Source organism: Oryctolagus cuniculus, chromosome 3, assembly GCF_051225735.1.
Source record: "Oryctolagus cuniculus isolate XC-2025 breed Fujian yellow rabbit chromosome 3, ASM5122573v1, whole genome shotgun sequence".
Lineage (NCBI taxonomy): Eukaryota > Metazoa > Chordata > Mammalia > Lagomorpha > Leporidae > Oryctolagus > Oryctolagus cuniculus.
In genome coordinates, this window is record NC_142869.1 from 83352577 (window position 1) to 83367592 (window position 15016).

At 39.0% G+C, this 15016-nt stretch overlaps 2 protein-coding genes across 41 annotated transcripts in view; one reads left to right on the forward strand and one right to left on the reverse strand.

The window, feature by feature from the left end:
- Positions 1-15016, reverse strand: part of PKP4 (plakophilin 4) — a 257836-nt gene that overhangs the window by 117347 nt on the left and 125473 nt on the right. For 39 of the 40 annotated variants that reach the window (XM_070070834.2, XM_017342867.4, XM_051849505.3 and 36 more), the window contains one exon: positions 3516-3628. The exons of the other annotated variant lie outside the window; for it this stretch is intronic. In XM_070070834.2, coding sequence (XP_069926935.1) covers positions 3516-3628 — 113 coding nt within the window. The remainder of the gene's footprint in view (positions 1-3515; positions 3629-15016) is intronic. 40 annotated transcript variants of the gene reach the window in all.
- On the forward strand, positions 8514-12567 carry LOC100341381 (chromobox protein homolog 3). The gene has a single exon (XM_008274549.5). The coding sequence runs from the start codon at positions 11173-11175 to the stop codon at positions 11722-11724; it is 552 nt and encodes a 183-aa protein (XP_008272771.1). The 5' UTR covers positions 8514-11172; the 3' UTR covers positions 11725-12567.

A 15016-nucleotide genomic window follows, 5' to 3' on the forward strand; every position in this document is an offset into this window, starting at 1 on the left:
CTCCAAAGGTATCCAGCTTTAAAAGTTCAAAGTACACTTTTTTGCTTACTGATTCTCATTAATTGTCAAGGTTTTTCATTTTAAAGATAAATATTTTAGTGCAATCTTTTTACAAAAGTCAGAATTAATCCCAAAACACATGAGACAAAAGACAATGTGAAACTGTCTTTCCTACCCCTCTTCTTAGTTCTGAGTGACTCAGGTGCTATAATCTCTCACCTGGATTCCCTGGCTCCTGAGAGGGTTTTTCTATGGAGGTACAGTTGTCCAAATTGATGTTTCTGTGAGAGGAAACGCACTAGACTGTTCTAGTCTCCTAGCTTGCTAACATCAATTGGGTTTTGGCATTTGTGTTTATAGTGTTTGATAGTGAGCTCATCCTTAGTAGTGTCAGTTTTTCAGCTGAGGTTTCCTGAATAATGTGGATGTTACATTTGGGCTCCAAACCTACATATTATACAAGCTTGGGGTTTGCCAAAGGTGTAGCCCTTTGAATGTCATGATTAATGCAGAGATTTTAAGCTCAAACATACCACTTTGAGCACACCCGAGACTGCATCCCTTCAACTCTACATGGAGAGTAAATTCAACTTTAGTGTTTATCTTGAGGTTTCACATCTGCCCTCAGAGCACCTGCAGAGGCAACTCAGGGTTTCCTGGTTCTGGCTTTCAGTTTCCTTTCTATTTTTTTTTAAAGCTTGATTTTATTTATTTATGTATTTCTATTTATTTATTTATTTAGTAGAGTTATAGACAGAGAGAGGGAGAGACAGAGGGAAAGATTTTCCATCCACTGGTTCATTCCCCAAATGGCCTCAATAGCCAGAGCTGGGCAGATCTGAAGCCAGGTGCCTGGAGCCTCCTCAGGGTTCCCATGTGAGTGCAGGGGCCCAAGCACTTGGCCCATCTTCTACTGCTTTCCCAGGCCATCACAGAGAGCTGGATCGGAAGAGGGGCAGCTGGGACTTGAACCAGTGCCCATATGAGATGCTGGCACCACAGGTGGAGGCTTATAGTACTACACCACAGCACCAGCCCCTCCTTTCTATCTTTACTATCTAGAGATTCTCCTTTCTCTTTTATTACTTCTTTTTTTTTTTTTGACAGGCAGAGTTAGTGAGAGAGAGAGACAAGAGAGAAAGGTCTTCCTTTTTCCGTTGGTTCACTCCCCAAATGGCTGCTATGGACATCGCTGTGCCGATCCAAAGCCAGGAGCCAGGTGCTTCCTCCTGGTCTCCCATGCGGGTGCAGGGCCCAAGCACTTGGGCCATCCTCCACTGCCTTCCCGGGCCACAGCAGAGAGATGGACTGGAGGAAGAGCAACCGGGACAGAATCCGGTGCCCCAACCAGGACTAGAATCCAGAGTGCCGGCGCTGCAGGTGGAGGATTAGCCTAGTGAGCCGCGGCACCGGCCTCATTACTTCCTTTAAGTATTGGTTTTTATTATTAATATATTAAGTATTTCTAGGAGTTCATCAAGAAAATTTCCATGTTGATTTTGTTATCTATTTTGCAAGAATAAGAAATTCTACCTAATTCTTTAAATGTTGAAATAATTTTTCCATTATTGCAAAATTCTATCCTTAGAAGTATATAATACCATGTCATTGAGTTTGTGAATTACTCTTTCTGGTTTTAATTTTTTTTATTTTTGACAGGCAGAGTGGACAGTGAGAGAGAGAGACAGAGAGAAAGGTCTTCCTTTACCGTTGGTTCACCCTCCAATGGCCGCTGCGGCTGGCGCGCTGCGGCCAGCACACCGCGCTGATCCGAAGCTGGGAGCCAGGTGCTTCTCCTGATCTCCCATGTGGGTGCAGGGCCCAAGCACTTGGGCCATCCTCCACTGAACTCCTGGGCCACAGCAGAGAGCTGGCCTGGAAGAGGAGCAACCAGGACAGAATCTGGTGCCCCGACCGGGACTAGAACCTGGTGTGCAGATTAGCCTATTGAGCCGCGGCGCCGGCCCTCTTTCTGGTTCTAAAGACATAGATAACTTTTTTAAAATATTGAAAATTAAAACTAATTTTATCTTGATAATTTTAACTTCCTTGATAAATTATTTCACTACGGGGCCGACATTGTGGTGTAGTGGGTAAAGCCACCACATGTGATGCCAGCTTCCCATATGGTTACTGGTTTGTGTCCCAGCTGCTCCACCTTCTATCCAGCTCCCTGCTAATGGACTGGAAAAAGCAGCAGAAGATGGCCCAAGTGCTTGAGCCCCTGCTGCTCTCATGGGAGACCCAGAGCTCCTGGCTCCTGGTATCAGCTGTTGTAGTCACCTGGGACGTGAACCAGCAGATGGAAGATCTCTCTCTCTGTCTCTCCCTCTCTCTCTGTAACTCTTTCAAATAAATGTATCTTTAAATAAATTACTTCACTAGGTATTGCAAAAACAGTTAAAATTTCTAATTTTTAATATTATACCTCGCTTATAATTGCTATATCTATAAAACTACCTAGATATTTAAAAAATGATCTTATAATTTTGTATTTGGTTCTTACTAATTTATGGACTTTTTGCATGCTCTATGCCTTACCAAACAGACAAATATACAAAAGTGTCCAGGGTCAGGAATGAAAAATTCATGTGAATTCAACTTGTCAACCTAATAGTTTTAAAATTGCACACTAGCAATCAGCTAGAAATGAGAAACTATCTATCTGCTAAGGAGTTTTGCCTATGAGCAATAGAACATAGTGAAAACAGAACAATTATGAGATTAGAAATAACTGAGAGACAAGTTACTGTGTGTATAGCCACAATATAAGTCTTCAAACCAAGCTTAAAAGTAAAAACAGTAAAAGTATTTTATAGTAGTCTTAATAGGAATATGTAATTACTGCAAGAGAAATCTACACTTAGGATAAGCAGTGATTTAGCCATTTTGGAGATTATGATAGTAATGATTATGGTAATAACGTTTTAAAACAGCGTAAGAAGCCATTTAAATAAAAATAACAATCATGGTTAAATTTTTTTCCTATAATACATTTTCTATTTGCTATATTTGAATATACCAAATTAAATCATACAGCAATTAGCTCATATAGGAGTTACAAAGTTCTAGCAATAGTCAACATGGATTGAAGGATTTTTAGAAGCTAACTAAATCTTACCATTTAGAACTATTTCTGTAAAAAAAATACATAAATAAAAAGTACCTGGTCTTCAAAGTGCCGGCCAATTAGCTTTATCTAGTAATTAGCAATCAATCATGGGAATATCCATCAACTGTGTCTACACATGAGAAATCAAATTTCTGAAAGTAGCATAGTAGCTTTTGCTATGGAAGCTTACCAGTAACTCTACAAAGTACTTCATGCACAAGACTGAAGGATAATCAAGATTGTGAGAGGCTTCTTAAAATTAGAATAAACTGATACCTTTGGTGTCAGATTCAGGAAGGCAAAATAACAGTGACAACACTACCTGAACCTTCGTTGTGTCCGGGACAACTTAATAAAGCACGGAACCTGTGGGCACAGAAAGAGAGAGCCATTGGCCCTGTACCTGGTGCTGGCGATGCTTGGTGATTCTGCTCCAAGCCTACATCTTTCTAGCTGACTGGCAACAATCTGCCTTTCCACTTCCAGTTCTCGGGTGAGTCGTTGAAACTGAAGCTCCTGTGAGTCAAGGAAATAAAAGGCATATAAGGCGCCAAAGTTTGCTGCTCAAGCAGATACACACATTAGTCTATGTCACAGGAAACAGAAGAACATACCCATAACAGAAAGCTCCAGTGTGGCTTTGTGAAATGCAACTTTGGGATAGAATAAATCACCTATGGTTTGTTGCTTCTTTCAAATTTAAAGGTCCTAGAATTGTAGGCTTTGTTTAGAATTGAAAGCATGCAGATCTTTATTTTCCTTTTTTATTTTTGATTCTAATTGAGGCCTTTTAAACAGTGTTTCTGTTGCAGTGTCACATTAAATTTGAGGTTTATAGAGACCCTGATGTGAGCACATCACAGGCACCGTGGCCAAAATAAGAACTTTATCTTCAGCAGCAGTTTTTATATCTGTCACGCTGAATATCGGCATACTACTAAAAAGAAAAAACAGTCAATCCCCATGATGAGAAATGCTTTACCAAGTTTGCTACAAAGTCATTTAATTAAGGGGAAAAAACTTTCCCACACTCACAGAAAAAGTCCTACTACGTTTATCTGTAACATATCCAACAAAACTTTGCTATTGTCACAAATGCATTTATGTGCTGCTGTGTGACAGGAGATAGGGATTAAGAGAAATTAAGAGAGCTAGAACGTGACATTTAAAATTGTATTTTAAAGCTGGAAAGATTGTCTCAAGAAATTATATTTGTCAATCTATGTGACATCATGAAGGCAAACAAGTTACTAGAGATGTGTTAACTTTATTTGTACTTCTCTCATTGATAGCTTGATGGGAACTTAATAAACCAAGTATATCATGTTTTAAAACATCTAAAAATAAAATCAAATATATTTCTCAGGCTTTGAGGCACAAATAACATCTCCAAGAACACCTGAAGCTCCCTTGTGCTGAATTATCTTCAAGACTACACAAAGAAAATGCTGAAGTAAAAGTAGTTCAATTTGACAATGGCTGCTAATTAAAAACACCAAAAATATGAACAGTAAGCCTAGAAACTAAGCAGAAATAAGAGTATTATTTATGAATACAGGTAAATATCTGTTTGTGCACCAACATTTTAATTTGAAAGTGTATCTACTTCCTGTGGAAACAAATAGTCTATGACTTGGCAATATTGGTTCTGCAACACCCACATGCTATTCTTAGAATAATGTTTATGAAACAGTCCCTGGACTCCTTACCACATTATGATACTGACAATTCTTTCTAATGAACCCAGTTGGTGTGGGTATACTGTACAGGGTCTAGATGAATAAGAGTTGGCTCAATGATGCTGTATCGTGTGATTGTAATAGCTAAGTGGGACAATGCATGCCTCTTCCTACCAATCCCTAGACCACTGGGTCTCAGTAAATGTTTGGCAACAAAGGACCACATAGACAGAAATTGCACACCATTCAGTACTGGGCTAAGACAGACTCTTTTAAACCAGGATTATCCTTATACACACTTCATCCGTCTTTGCTCTAGTTTTTGTGATAGACTTCCATTCTTTTTATTTATTATAAGCATCTTTTCCCACAAGACCGGTTGCTTATATCAAGCTGAGTTGGGCAAAGACCATCTATGAATCCCAAATAGTCACTGAGCCATCACATTAGCTTTATTTTCTGAGTTCAGTGGCTACAGGTGTTTGGGAGCTGCAGTGTTTCCCTCATTTTGTGATGGAAAAGTTACCTTACTAAAGCACGACTGATGTATGTTTCAAATCATAACATAGGAAAAAAACTCCAACCACAGAAAAAAATCCCACTGCAGTGAATTTTTATCATATACGTGGCTGCCTAAATGACCTTTAAAGAAACCTTTCAAGGAAATGGTTGGGAAAACTTTTGCTAGAAGGTAGAAACAGGAACTAAATTTCCCATAAATTCCTTCTCTTTGTGCTGTTAAGAATAGGTTCTCATGTCAAATTGACTCAGGTGTGAAAACAGACTGACTCCAGAAAACAGGAAATATGTGCACTCTTTGTGTGGGTCTCAGGGTCAAGTTCCTGAGAATGATCACACAACTATGTGTCTACGCATGGTGGCAGTATCAGTGGTTCCTTTATGTGACAATTTGGTGGCATAGATTTGGCCACTATTATTGGAAGTTTAGTTTCAAGCCTTGTTCTCCAGGCCTCATACCAAATGTGAGAATTCACTCCTAACCTTTACTCCATACTCCTTTCCTGCTTAATTAGCCATGTCATCCTCTGTTTCTTCCAACAAACTACCTCAATTGATACAACAAAATCCATTCACACCTGGTGAGTTCCTAGGAAAGCCTAAGTACACATGATGTAGCCACCTTTTCTATAAGCTGGGCAATTCCTTTAGCACTCTTATGTGTAAGGCTACATTCATAAGTAAAGTCCACATTGCATCCCTCCGGGCCGAGGAGCCGACAATGTGGAACAACATGGACTGTTTCTATGAAAAGCAGCCCAACCTGAATGTGTCTATAATTCTTGCAAGCAGACCATCAGGAAGCTATGAAGCATGGAATATGTAAATGTCACTGAACCACTGTGAATATTTACAAGGAAGATCTATGTATGACTTGTTGTAAAATTACTATTACCTTTACAGAATATGAGTTGTGTGAGTTGAACAATTCACATGTGACTGGCACCAAGATGGATGACTAGGATATAAATGTTTGACAATTCTGTCTCTATTGGCACTTAGGCTGACTGATGAGGAAACAGTATTACACAGTCATATAAAAACACATCTAATGATTTCCAAAATAACACTCATTAAGGTGATTATGCAAATATACCTATACATTTTTATATTTTATCCTCTAAACATAGATTATGAAGGCTGATCTTTAAATCAGCATCCAAAACTGGGCATTTAAATTAAGGACGATTTTATATTTGTTCTCTTTTGAGAAGAGTAAGGAAATTAACATTAAAAGCACTTGCCAACCTGTCTGCCAGAGCATGACAAACAAAACTGTAAATTTACAAAGAAAGTCAAGGCTATGAATATACTATAAAAATAGAAACTGTTCTTGCCTGTACAAAGCTTTTCTTTAAATTTGCCTCAGTTTCTCAGGTAAATACATTGAGAAATATTCTTTGAGAGTCAAGAGAATAGAAGAAAAGAAAACCTCACTTGCATGGCAGCTCATATACGGTGACAGAGCGGTACCCAGGGAAGCCCAAGTAAGTATTCACTGGCCTGGCTCCCCTCAAGTGACCTGTGGCTGTCAGCTCCTTGAGAGGTGCCTCAGGGCCCTTGCTCAAGGCCATAACCTAACTGGGCATCTTGATGCAGCTGCTGATTAAGGTTGAATATAAACACAGGGCTCAGATTGGCTCCACAGCCCCCTTCAGGCTTGGTCAAGGCTTTGCAGGACTGCCTTCTTTAGAATTCTTCCCTATCAAAGCGTTATGTTCCTTTTCCCCCGCCTCCACTGGTGCTGATGCTGATAAATGTTCTCCACATAAAATGGTATCTCTATTGGAACTCAACCCCAGACAGTCTTGTTTCTTGGCTTCCTTATACAGAACAGAATTTTTCTCTCATTCCCAATTTAAAATAGTGACAGTAACACAATGAACTTTAGTGAACCTGATGCAAGTACAGTGAATCTTAATATTTTTGCCATGTTTGATTCTGATTTTTTGAGAAATATTACAATTGCATTTTAAAATAACAGTGACATCTCCTGGATCTGATTCCTTTATCTCCAGAAACATCTCCCTGATATTAGTGTTTCTTACTCACATGAATATTTTATATTATTACTACTGCATATTTACAGGTCTGTAATTGATACACAGTTTACGTAAATGGCATGCATATTGTGCATTTTTTGTAGACAGCTTTTAGTGCAAAAAACTTTTAAGATTTAAAATATCAATACACTTACACTAGTTCATTTGTGTTCACATCTCAGTAGTATTTCACTGTATGACTATAGCATATTGTATTTATAAATTCTCATTACATCAAACACTAGGGTTGCTTTTTAATTTTATGCAATTATAAGCATTCTATAAAATAAGCATTTGCCTAAAAACCATCTTGTACATATTAGCCAAACTACTCCAGAATAGAGACTTAGAAGTAGAATTGCTGGGTTGAAAGGTATACATATTTCAATTTTGTGTGATAATGACTATCAGACTACTTGCCAACATATGGTCTGCACCACATACACCGAGAATAGGTTCTGAGAAATCCATTCACTAGGTGACTTCACCATTGTGCCGACATCACAGAATGTACTTACATAAACTAAGATAGTTATGTTGCTAGCTCATGTATAATTTCATGGGACCATGTCCATACACGCACTCTATCCTTGACCAAAATGTCACTATAGAGTGCATGGCTATAGTTTTACAGTATTTTAGCCAACAGTGTTTAAGATTTCAGTGTCTTCTCCATATTACTCCTGATAACAGTTCACATCTGGGGCTTAAATTCCTTTATTTTTGAAGTCATGTTCTATTTTGTATTTCTCTGATAACCAGTATCTTTTCCTATGCTTATGGGTCACTTAGAGTATTTAATCTTCTGGGTCTCAGGCACCCTCAGTGGGGAAACTTTTACTACTACCTGTACCCTGATTTATCCTATTCCATAGGACATACGTCTCATCACCCTTACATTGATATTGTAGCTTTGTAAAGTTTTAGCTTTGGGTAAGGGATCTCATTAGACTCTCCACTTTGGGCAGTGTCCTCAAATGCATGAAGCCCATAGCTGAGATCACGTGGTTTGTCCGATCCTGCAGGGTGAAAGCCAGGTAAACGTTGCTTACTTAGTTTACCATTCTCATTTTCACTTCAGTTTTGGTTTCTATGATTCTTTCTTTCTTAGTCTTGCTTTTAAGAAAGGATTTGGATTCAGTATTTTTCATTTCATTTATTCACTATCTCTACTAATTGACAAAAAGTTTGCTTAAAATGGTTGGTAAAAACACTAAACCTACAGTATACGTTTTCATATTTTCAACCCAATTTCTTTGGGCTGTATTCAGAGGGAATTGCTCAGTATCACCTTCAAGTCATTATTTCTCCTTGCGTCTGTGTAGGGTTTATCTAACCTGCTGTACTTATTTTTCAAAGACAGTATCTGCCATCTCTGAGGTTTCTAGTTGGTTCTTTTTCATATCCACCTGCTTTGCCTATTTGAAGTGACAGCCCTGTCTCCCCCACTTTGTTTTGTCTTTCTGTTGAGGTTTACCTTTACCTACACTCCTACATTCCTCAGTCATAAGGAAGCCCTTAAATTGGGGAATTCAGTGTTTCTTCAAGTAGAAATGCTCCTTTAGTCACATGGCTATTCTCGTCTTCCTTCCTTATAGAGCTGCAGGTAATGTGTAGTATCAGGGCCTCTACTCGTTAGTCCTCTGAGAAGCAGGAAGAGCCCCACTCCTGCTCTCCACCTCATAGACTGGTGCTGGCACTGTAAACAGGGCAGACATCACCCTCTTGCCTCTCCTGTACACATTACATCCTCACTGATGGCCACAGCGACAGACCTCCTGCTCCTTTCCAATTGTGTCCTATGGAAGACACATTCCAGTTTACAAGCTCTCTAGAAGAAACTCTAACTCAGAATACCCTCCACCTCTGGGTTACTAAGAATACTCGCCACCTCTGGGATCTAACTGAAGTGTAGTTTTTGAAAATCCTGCTTTGTCCTACACTCCTCTCTGGCGCACACTTCTCATTCTTCCACACCTCTGTGAGGTGCCGTGGTGTTCTCCTGGCTCCTCCAGACCTCTACTTATCAGAATAGAGCTGCTTCTAATATTCTCCATGGTCAGTGCATGCTTTAGAACTGCCTCATTGTCAGTAGGGTCTGTAATCCTATACGATGTTGCATTCCTGATATTAGGAAGTCACGCTCTTGTATTTTCCTGATCAGTGAAGACACGAGCAAATCATTGCATTGTAAGGCTCCAGCCATCTATTTGTATCACCACCGTGTATTTACTCCAGGTTAGTCTGATTCATTCATTCAGGAGTCACTGTAATATTTCCTTCATCTGCGAGGATGAAAATCACGAAGTAGGCCATCAGCAATGACACCTTCAGCTTTGTTACCATTCACACTAATCCTCAGTTTTTCTTCCAGGGCCAGTGCAGGCAGCATCCCCTTCTTGTCCAAGTCTAGGCTCTCCATGTTCAACTGCTTCCTTCAGGATCGGTGTGTGTGTTTCTCTCTCTCTGGTTTCTTCTTAGTTCAATACAAAAACTTTCTCATTTGCAAACATATCTTTTTGATCTCAGTACTATTCAATCTCTATACTCTACCCATATTTCATGTCTATGTATATTTTCCTTTAAACTGATTCCTTTATAGAGTATCATTCTATGACTTAATTCACTGAAAGCCTGACTTCCATTGCTTTTATGCTTTTTCCTAATATGAATTAAAATTATTTTAGTGGCATAATTTTTAAAATATTCATCTGTGTATCAAACATCATTTTAAATTATTTTAAATTAGCAGGACATGTCCAACACATCGAGTGTCAATATACAGCTTTTCCAGCCTATAAATCTCAGTGTAAAATAGAGTACTGTTATGTGAAAAGAAGAAAGCCAGTATGGTCCTTCCAGTAAAGTAACAAAGCATTTTATTTAATGCTTGTTGATGAAAACTTTTCCCAAAATAATTACTTTTCTTAGAATACTCAGAGATTTTGTTTTTATCACTAAAAGATTATTACTAAACAATTCATTAGATTTTTAAGGTGCAGAGGACTAGACAGGATATGTCCTGTTCCTATGACATCCAAAGGCATTTCTTACCATCATTTTCACATTCAAAAGAAGAGTAAATTATGGTCTAGGTAATATCTTTAGGGTCTTGAGGAATTATTTTTTAAAAATATTTATTTATTTATTTGAAAGAGTTACAGAGAAAGAAGGAAAGAACGAGAGGAGAAAGAAAGAGAAAGAGGGAGGAGAGAGGGAGAGGGAGGGGGGAGGGAGGGAGAGATAGAGGGAGAGGGAGAGGGAGAGGGAAGGGGGAGGGAGGGAGGGACACACACACACACACACACACACAGAGAGAGAGAGAGAGAGAGAGAGAGAGAGATCTTCTATCTGCTGGTTTACTTCCCAGATGGCTGCAACGGCCAGCACTGGGCCAGGCCAAAGTCAGGATCCAGGAGCTTCCTCCAGGTCTTCTGCTACTTTCCCAGGCCATTAGCAGGGAGCTGGATTGGAAGTGGAACACCTGGGACTGGAACCAGCACCCATATGCGATGCTGGTGTTGCAGGCGGCAGCTTTACCCGTTGTGCCATAATGTGGGCCTCTAAGAGGCTATTTAAAAAATGAGTATTTCAGAGCTGCTAAGAATCCTCAAAAACATCTTAAATATCATTTTCTAGTCTAAGCTGTAGCTAAAACCAACGAAGCCATATTCACAAAGTCCTTGAACTTCTCAGCTTCAAGATTACCACCTGAGGATGTGGCTGGAGCTTGAGGCGCGCAGGGCCGGAGACGCTGCAGCCCCGCGACCCGGAGCAGCTCGGAGCGGTGAATAATAGCTCTTCAAGTCTGCAATAAAAAATGGCCTCCAATAAAACTACATTGCAAAAAATGGGAAAGAAACAGAATGGAAAGAGTAAAAAGGTCGAAGAGGCAGAGCCTGAAGAATTTGTGGTGGAGAAAGTATTGGACCGACGTGTAGTGAATGGGAAGGTGGAGTATTTCCTGAAGTGGAAGGGATTTACAGATGCTGACAATACTTGGGAACCTGAAGAAAATTTAGATTGTCCAGAGTTAATTGAAGCATTTCTTAATTCTCAAAAAGCTGGTAAAGAAAAAGATGGTACAAAAAGAAAATCTTTATCTGACAGTGAATCTGATGATAGCAAATCAAAGAAGAAGAGAGATGCTGCTGACAAACCAAGAGGCTTTGCCAGAGGTCTTGATCCTGAACGAATAATTGGTGCCACAGACAGCAGTGGAGAATTGATGTTTCTCATGAAATGGAAAGATTCAGATGAGGCTGACTTGGTGCTGGCAAAAGAGGCAAATATGAAATGTCCTCAGATTGTGATTGCTTTTTATGAAGAGAGATTAACTTGGCATTCTTGTCCAGAAGATGAAGCTCAGTAATTGTTTGCATTGTTTTTTTATATATATTTATATATATATATAAAATCTGGGTCTTGGTTTTCGATTTACTAGTGTGAAGAAATAACTACATTCTAATGAAAATCAAGTTTGATACATTGGTTTTGAAAGTAGTATTGGGGGAGTTGTTGTGAATTTTTTTATTTTTATTTTTTGCATCGATAGCACTGGTTACTTCTAACAGATAAAAGCTTTCTGTAGTTGCTTCCTTTATCAGAAAAGAACGTTTGCTTTTCTGAATATTGGGGAAAGTTGTCATAGTCAGTTCTTCAATCAGAACTTGATTTTAACTGATACTAAAGGACCATTCTGGGTTGTTGTATGTGTATACTTTTATAAATGGTTTTCTTTTTTTGTTTTTGTTTTTAAATTTTACCAAAAGAAAAACCATGGGAAGACCCATGTTTCTGAGGTTCCATCATTCTGAGCAACCTAAGAAATAAGTCCCTTCAAGTTAAACTGAAGATTTTCATGAAGCCATAACCTTTTAAATTAAATAGTTTGTAAGTCATTTGGACAAGTTAAATTAGATAATTTAAAAGAAGCCATATCAGAACCTGTATCTAAATCTATAGTCATAAATGCAATGGCTTATAAAAACTTTATTGGTACTAGTAGTCATCCCTCCCGAGATCAGAAAATAGACATCCTGGTGTGCTGTAATAAACTAAATAAGCAAGGTAAATGGACATTTGAATATTTGTTCTAGCGAGCCATTACTTTACAAACGCCAAAATCCCTATGCTGTATCTACTAAAAGGCCATGATTCATGGAATGACTAAGACTTAGCTCCTGAAAACCTGATCAGATTGTTAGACATTGGCATTTTAGGACCTGCTGGCATAAGTGGGTAAACAAGTGGTTGTAATCTAAATTATTGACCTGCATGTTTTGTCTTTGTCCCGTCTCATTCCTTACATGTAGGCTCAATCTTCGCGGTGTTTGGGTTACTGGTTCAGCAGATGCCAGGAAAAATAACTTTGTAGTAATCAGAATGTTATCCAACTGTATATTGTTTACTTTATTGTAAATACTGGTGAACAGTGGTCAATAAATAGTTTTATATTCCTTTAAAAAAAAAAAAAAAAAGATTACCACCTGATACTACACAGATAATCACATGTCCTAACCATCTATCACAGTTTACTTGATAATGACAAACCACTATGTCTCTTTGAACCCTAAATCAAATAATTAATTATGGAAATGCTAGGCATTTGATGTCTACTCCCTTTTACTGGCTAGCCATTTTGTTAAATGAAATTAACAATCAAAAAAATTTGAGTAACTAACATTGCCTTTTTCAAACTGAGGTCATCAGCAGTCCACAGGATACTAATACATAGTGCCTTAAAGGAAGAATATCCAGATCAAATAGGTTTGGGAAATGCTAGGCAGAAGATTCCAAATCCTGGAGCGTCACAGTGCCCCTAACATATCAGCACTAATAATTCTGAGAAGTCTAGCAGTAGGAAACCAATTAACTTTTGTTTGACTCAGCACTTTGAATTTTTTTAATAAGCACCTTTTTTAAAGCAACAACTGTTACCACCTCAAGAAACAATATTATTTTAAACCATAACTTAGATAATACTGAAAAATAAATCTCATTTATCATATTTAGGGATGGCTCAACTAAAGAGAACTATATTGTATTCTACCTTGAACATATTTCTTTATAAGCTAGAAAGTGAAATTTTAATTATTTTTGACCAGATAAAAATATTTTCAAAGTGCAGGAGACTAAAACCACTTCTTTTCAAATGAACACTACTGATACTGCTCCATCCTGAAGACATGGGAGATGCACATTAATATGGCATCCCTGTTTGTTTAGTTGCTCTAGGCCATGCCCATGACTTCTTACATTTAGCTCTTCAGATAAAAGAAAACCACAACTACCAATCTAATACCTTATTACACTAGCTAATATTCTCATAGAAGATAAACAATATTAAAATCTTCACTGTTTATCCTACTACCAAGCCACATAGCAATATACCAAGTTCTAGCTGATATCTTTCCTTCAAGGTTAATGAAGCAGATACGAGACAGCAATGTTTTCAGGTATTTTAAATTTATATTCTAAAGCTTGGGCTCTTTTCTGCAACTTTATTACCAAATTTCTTATGAGGGGAAATCAAAATGCAGGAGGAGAAACTTTAGTTTACATTAACATCCACAAGGGAGGCTTTTTGCCTACAGCCTTCATGAGATGAGAACTTCAAGGTAAACAGGCAAAGTTTGCACCAACAATGGCTACTTAAAGGACTGTCTATTCAACAGTAATTCAACAGGACTTGGCCATTGGCATTTCAGTTTTTTACTTGGTTATCTCTGATCACCACAGGGGTCCATGTACACTGGTGATGGCCAAATTCATGGTCTCTTAAGTTTTCAATGGTGTGCTAAGTATTCCTACCTGAACCATGGATGAGTCCCAGCCTCCATCTTGGCACACCCTCCACCTCCTGTGTTTTCCATTTCTGCACTGTGTAGTTCTGACAGCAGTCCCTGAACCAGCAGTGTTAGCACCAGATGGACATTCTCAGCATCAGAAGGAGAGAAGTCTAGCTACCTGTGTTTAAACAAATCTTCCAGGAGATTCTCACACACATGTGAGTCTGAGAACCATTTTCTATGGAACTATCAGTCTTCTTTCATTCAGGAACAAACTGCAAGTGTTTGATTCAGTGTAAGGAGCAGAGAATTAAACAACTTCACCATAACAGTAACAAAAATAAGCAAGAGCCAAGCTGACTGCAGGAGATCTGCATGGGCTTGATAAGAACCATCCACGGCCTGAGCACACGCTCCTTGGATCCTTATCAACCCTACACTGATGGTCCAAAAATATATAAAACCACAGACTGAGGCCAGTGGGGACTCTGGACAGATTATTGAGTGCGGTTGGGCGGAAGTTACTGGTTGACCCACCGCTTTCAGATCTTCCTGTGAGAGTTCTCCCAGCCTGCCCCGCGCTCCCCGGGCGTGGAGGCTCTGCTGGCCCAGAGCTGAGATTCCTCCTGCTCGAAGCCCAACAACCAGCCAGAGGCTGAGACTGGATCGCCCCTGAAGACCTGTGCTTTCTGGCTCAGAGGCACCACCCCTGCGGACGCCCTATAACTCCGCCCTCTGTGGCTGAGCGGAGCATCGGAGGTACCTTGGGCGGTTGGTTTATCCACTGTATTGTATTATACAAATTAAAACCTGCGACTTTCCTACTGCATAATAAAAATGCCTTATTGAGATCAACACGGCCTCCATGCCATT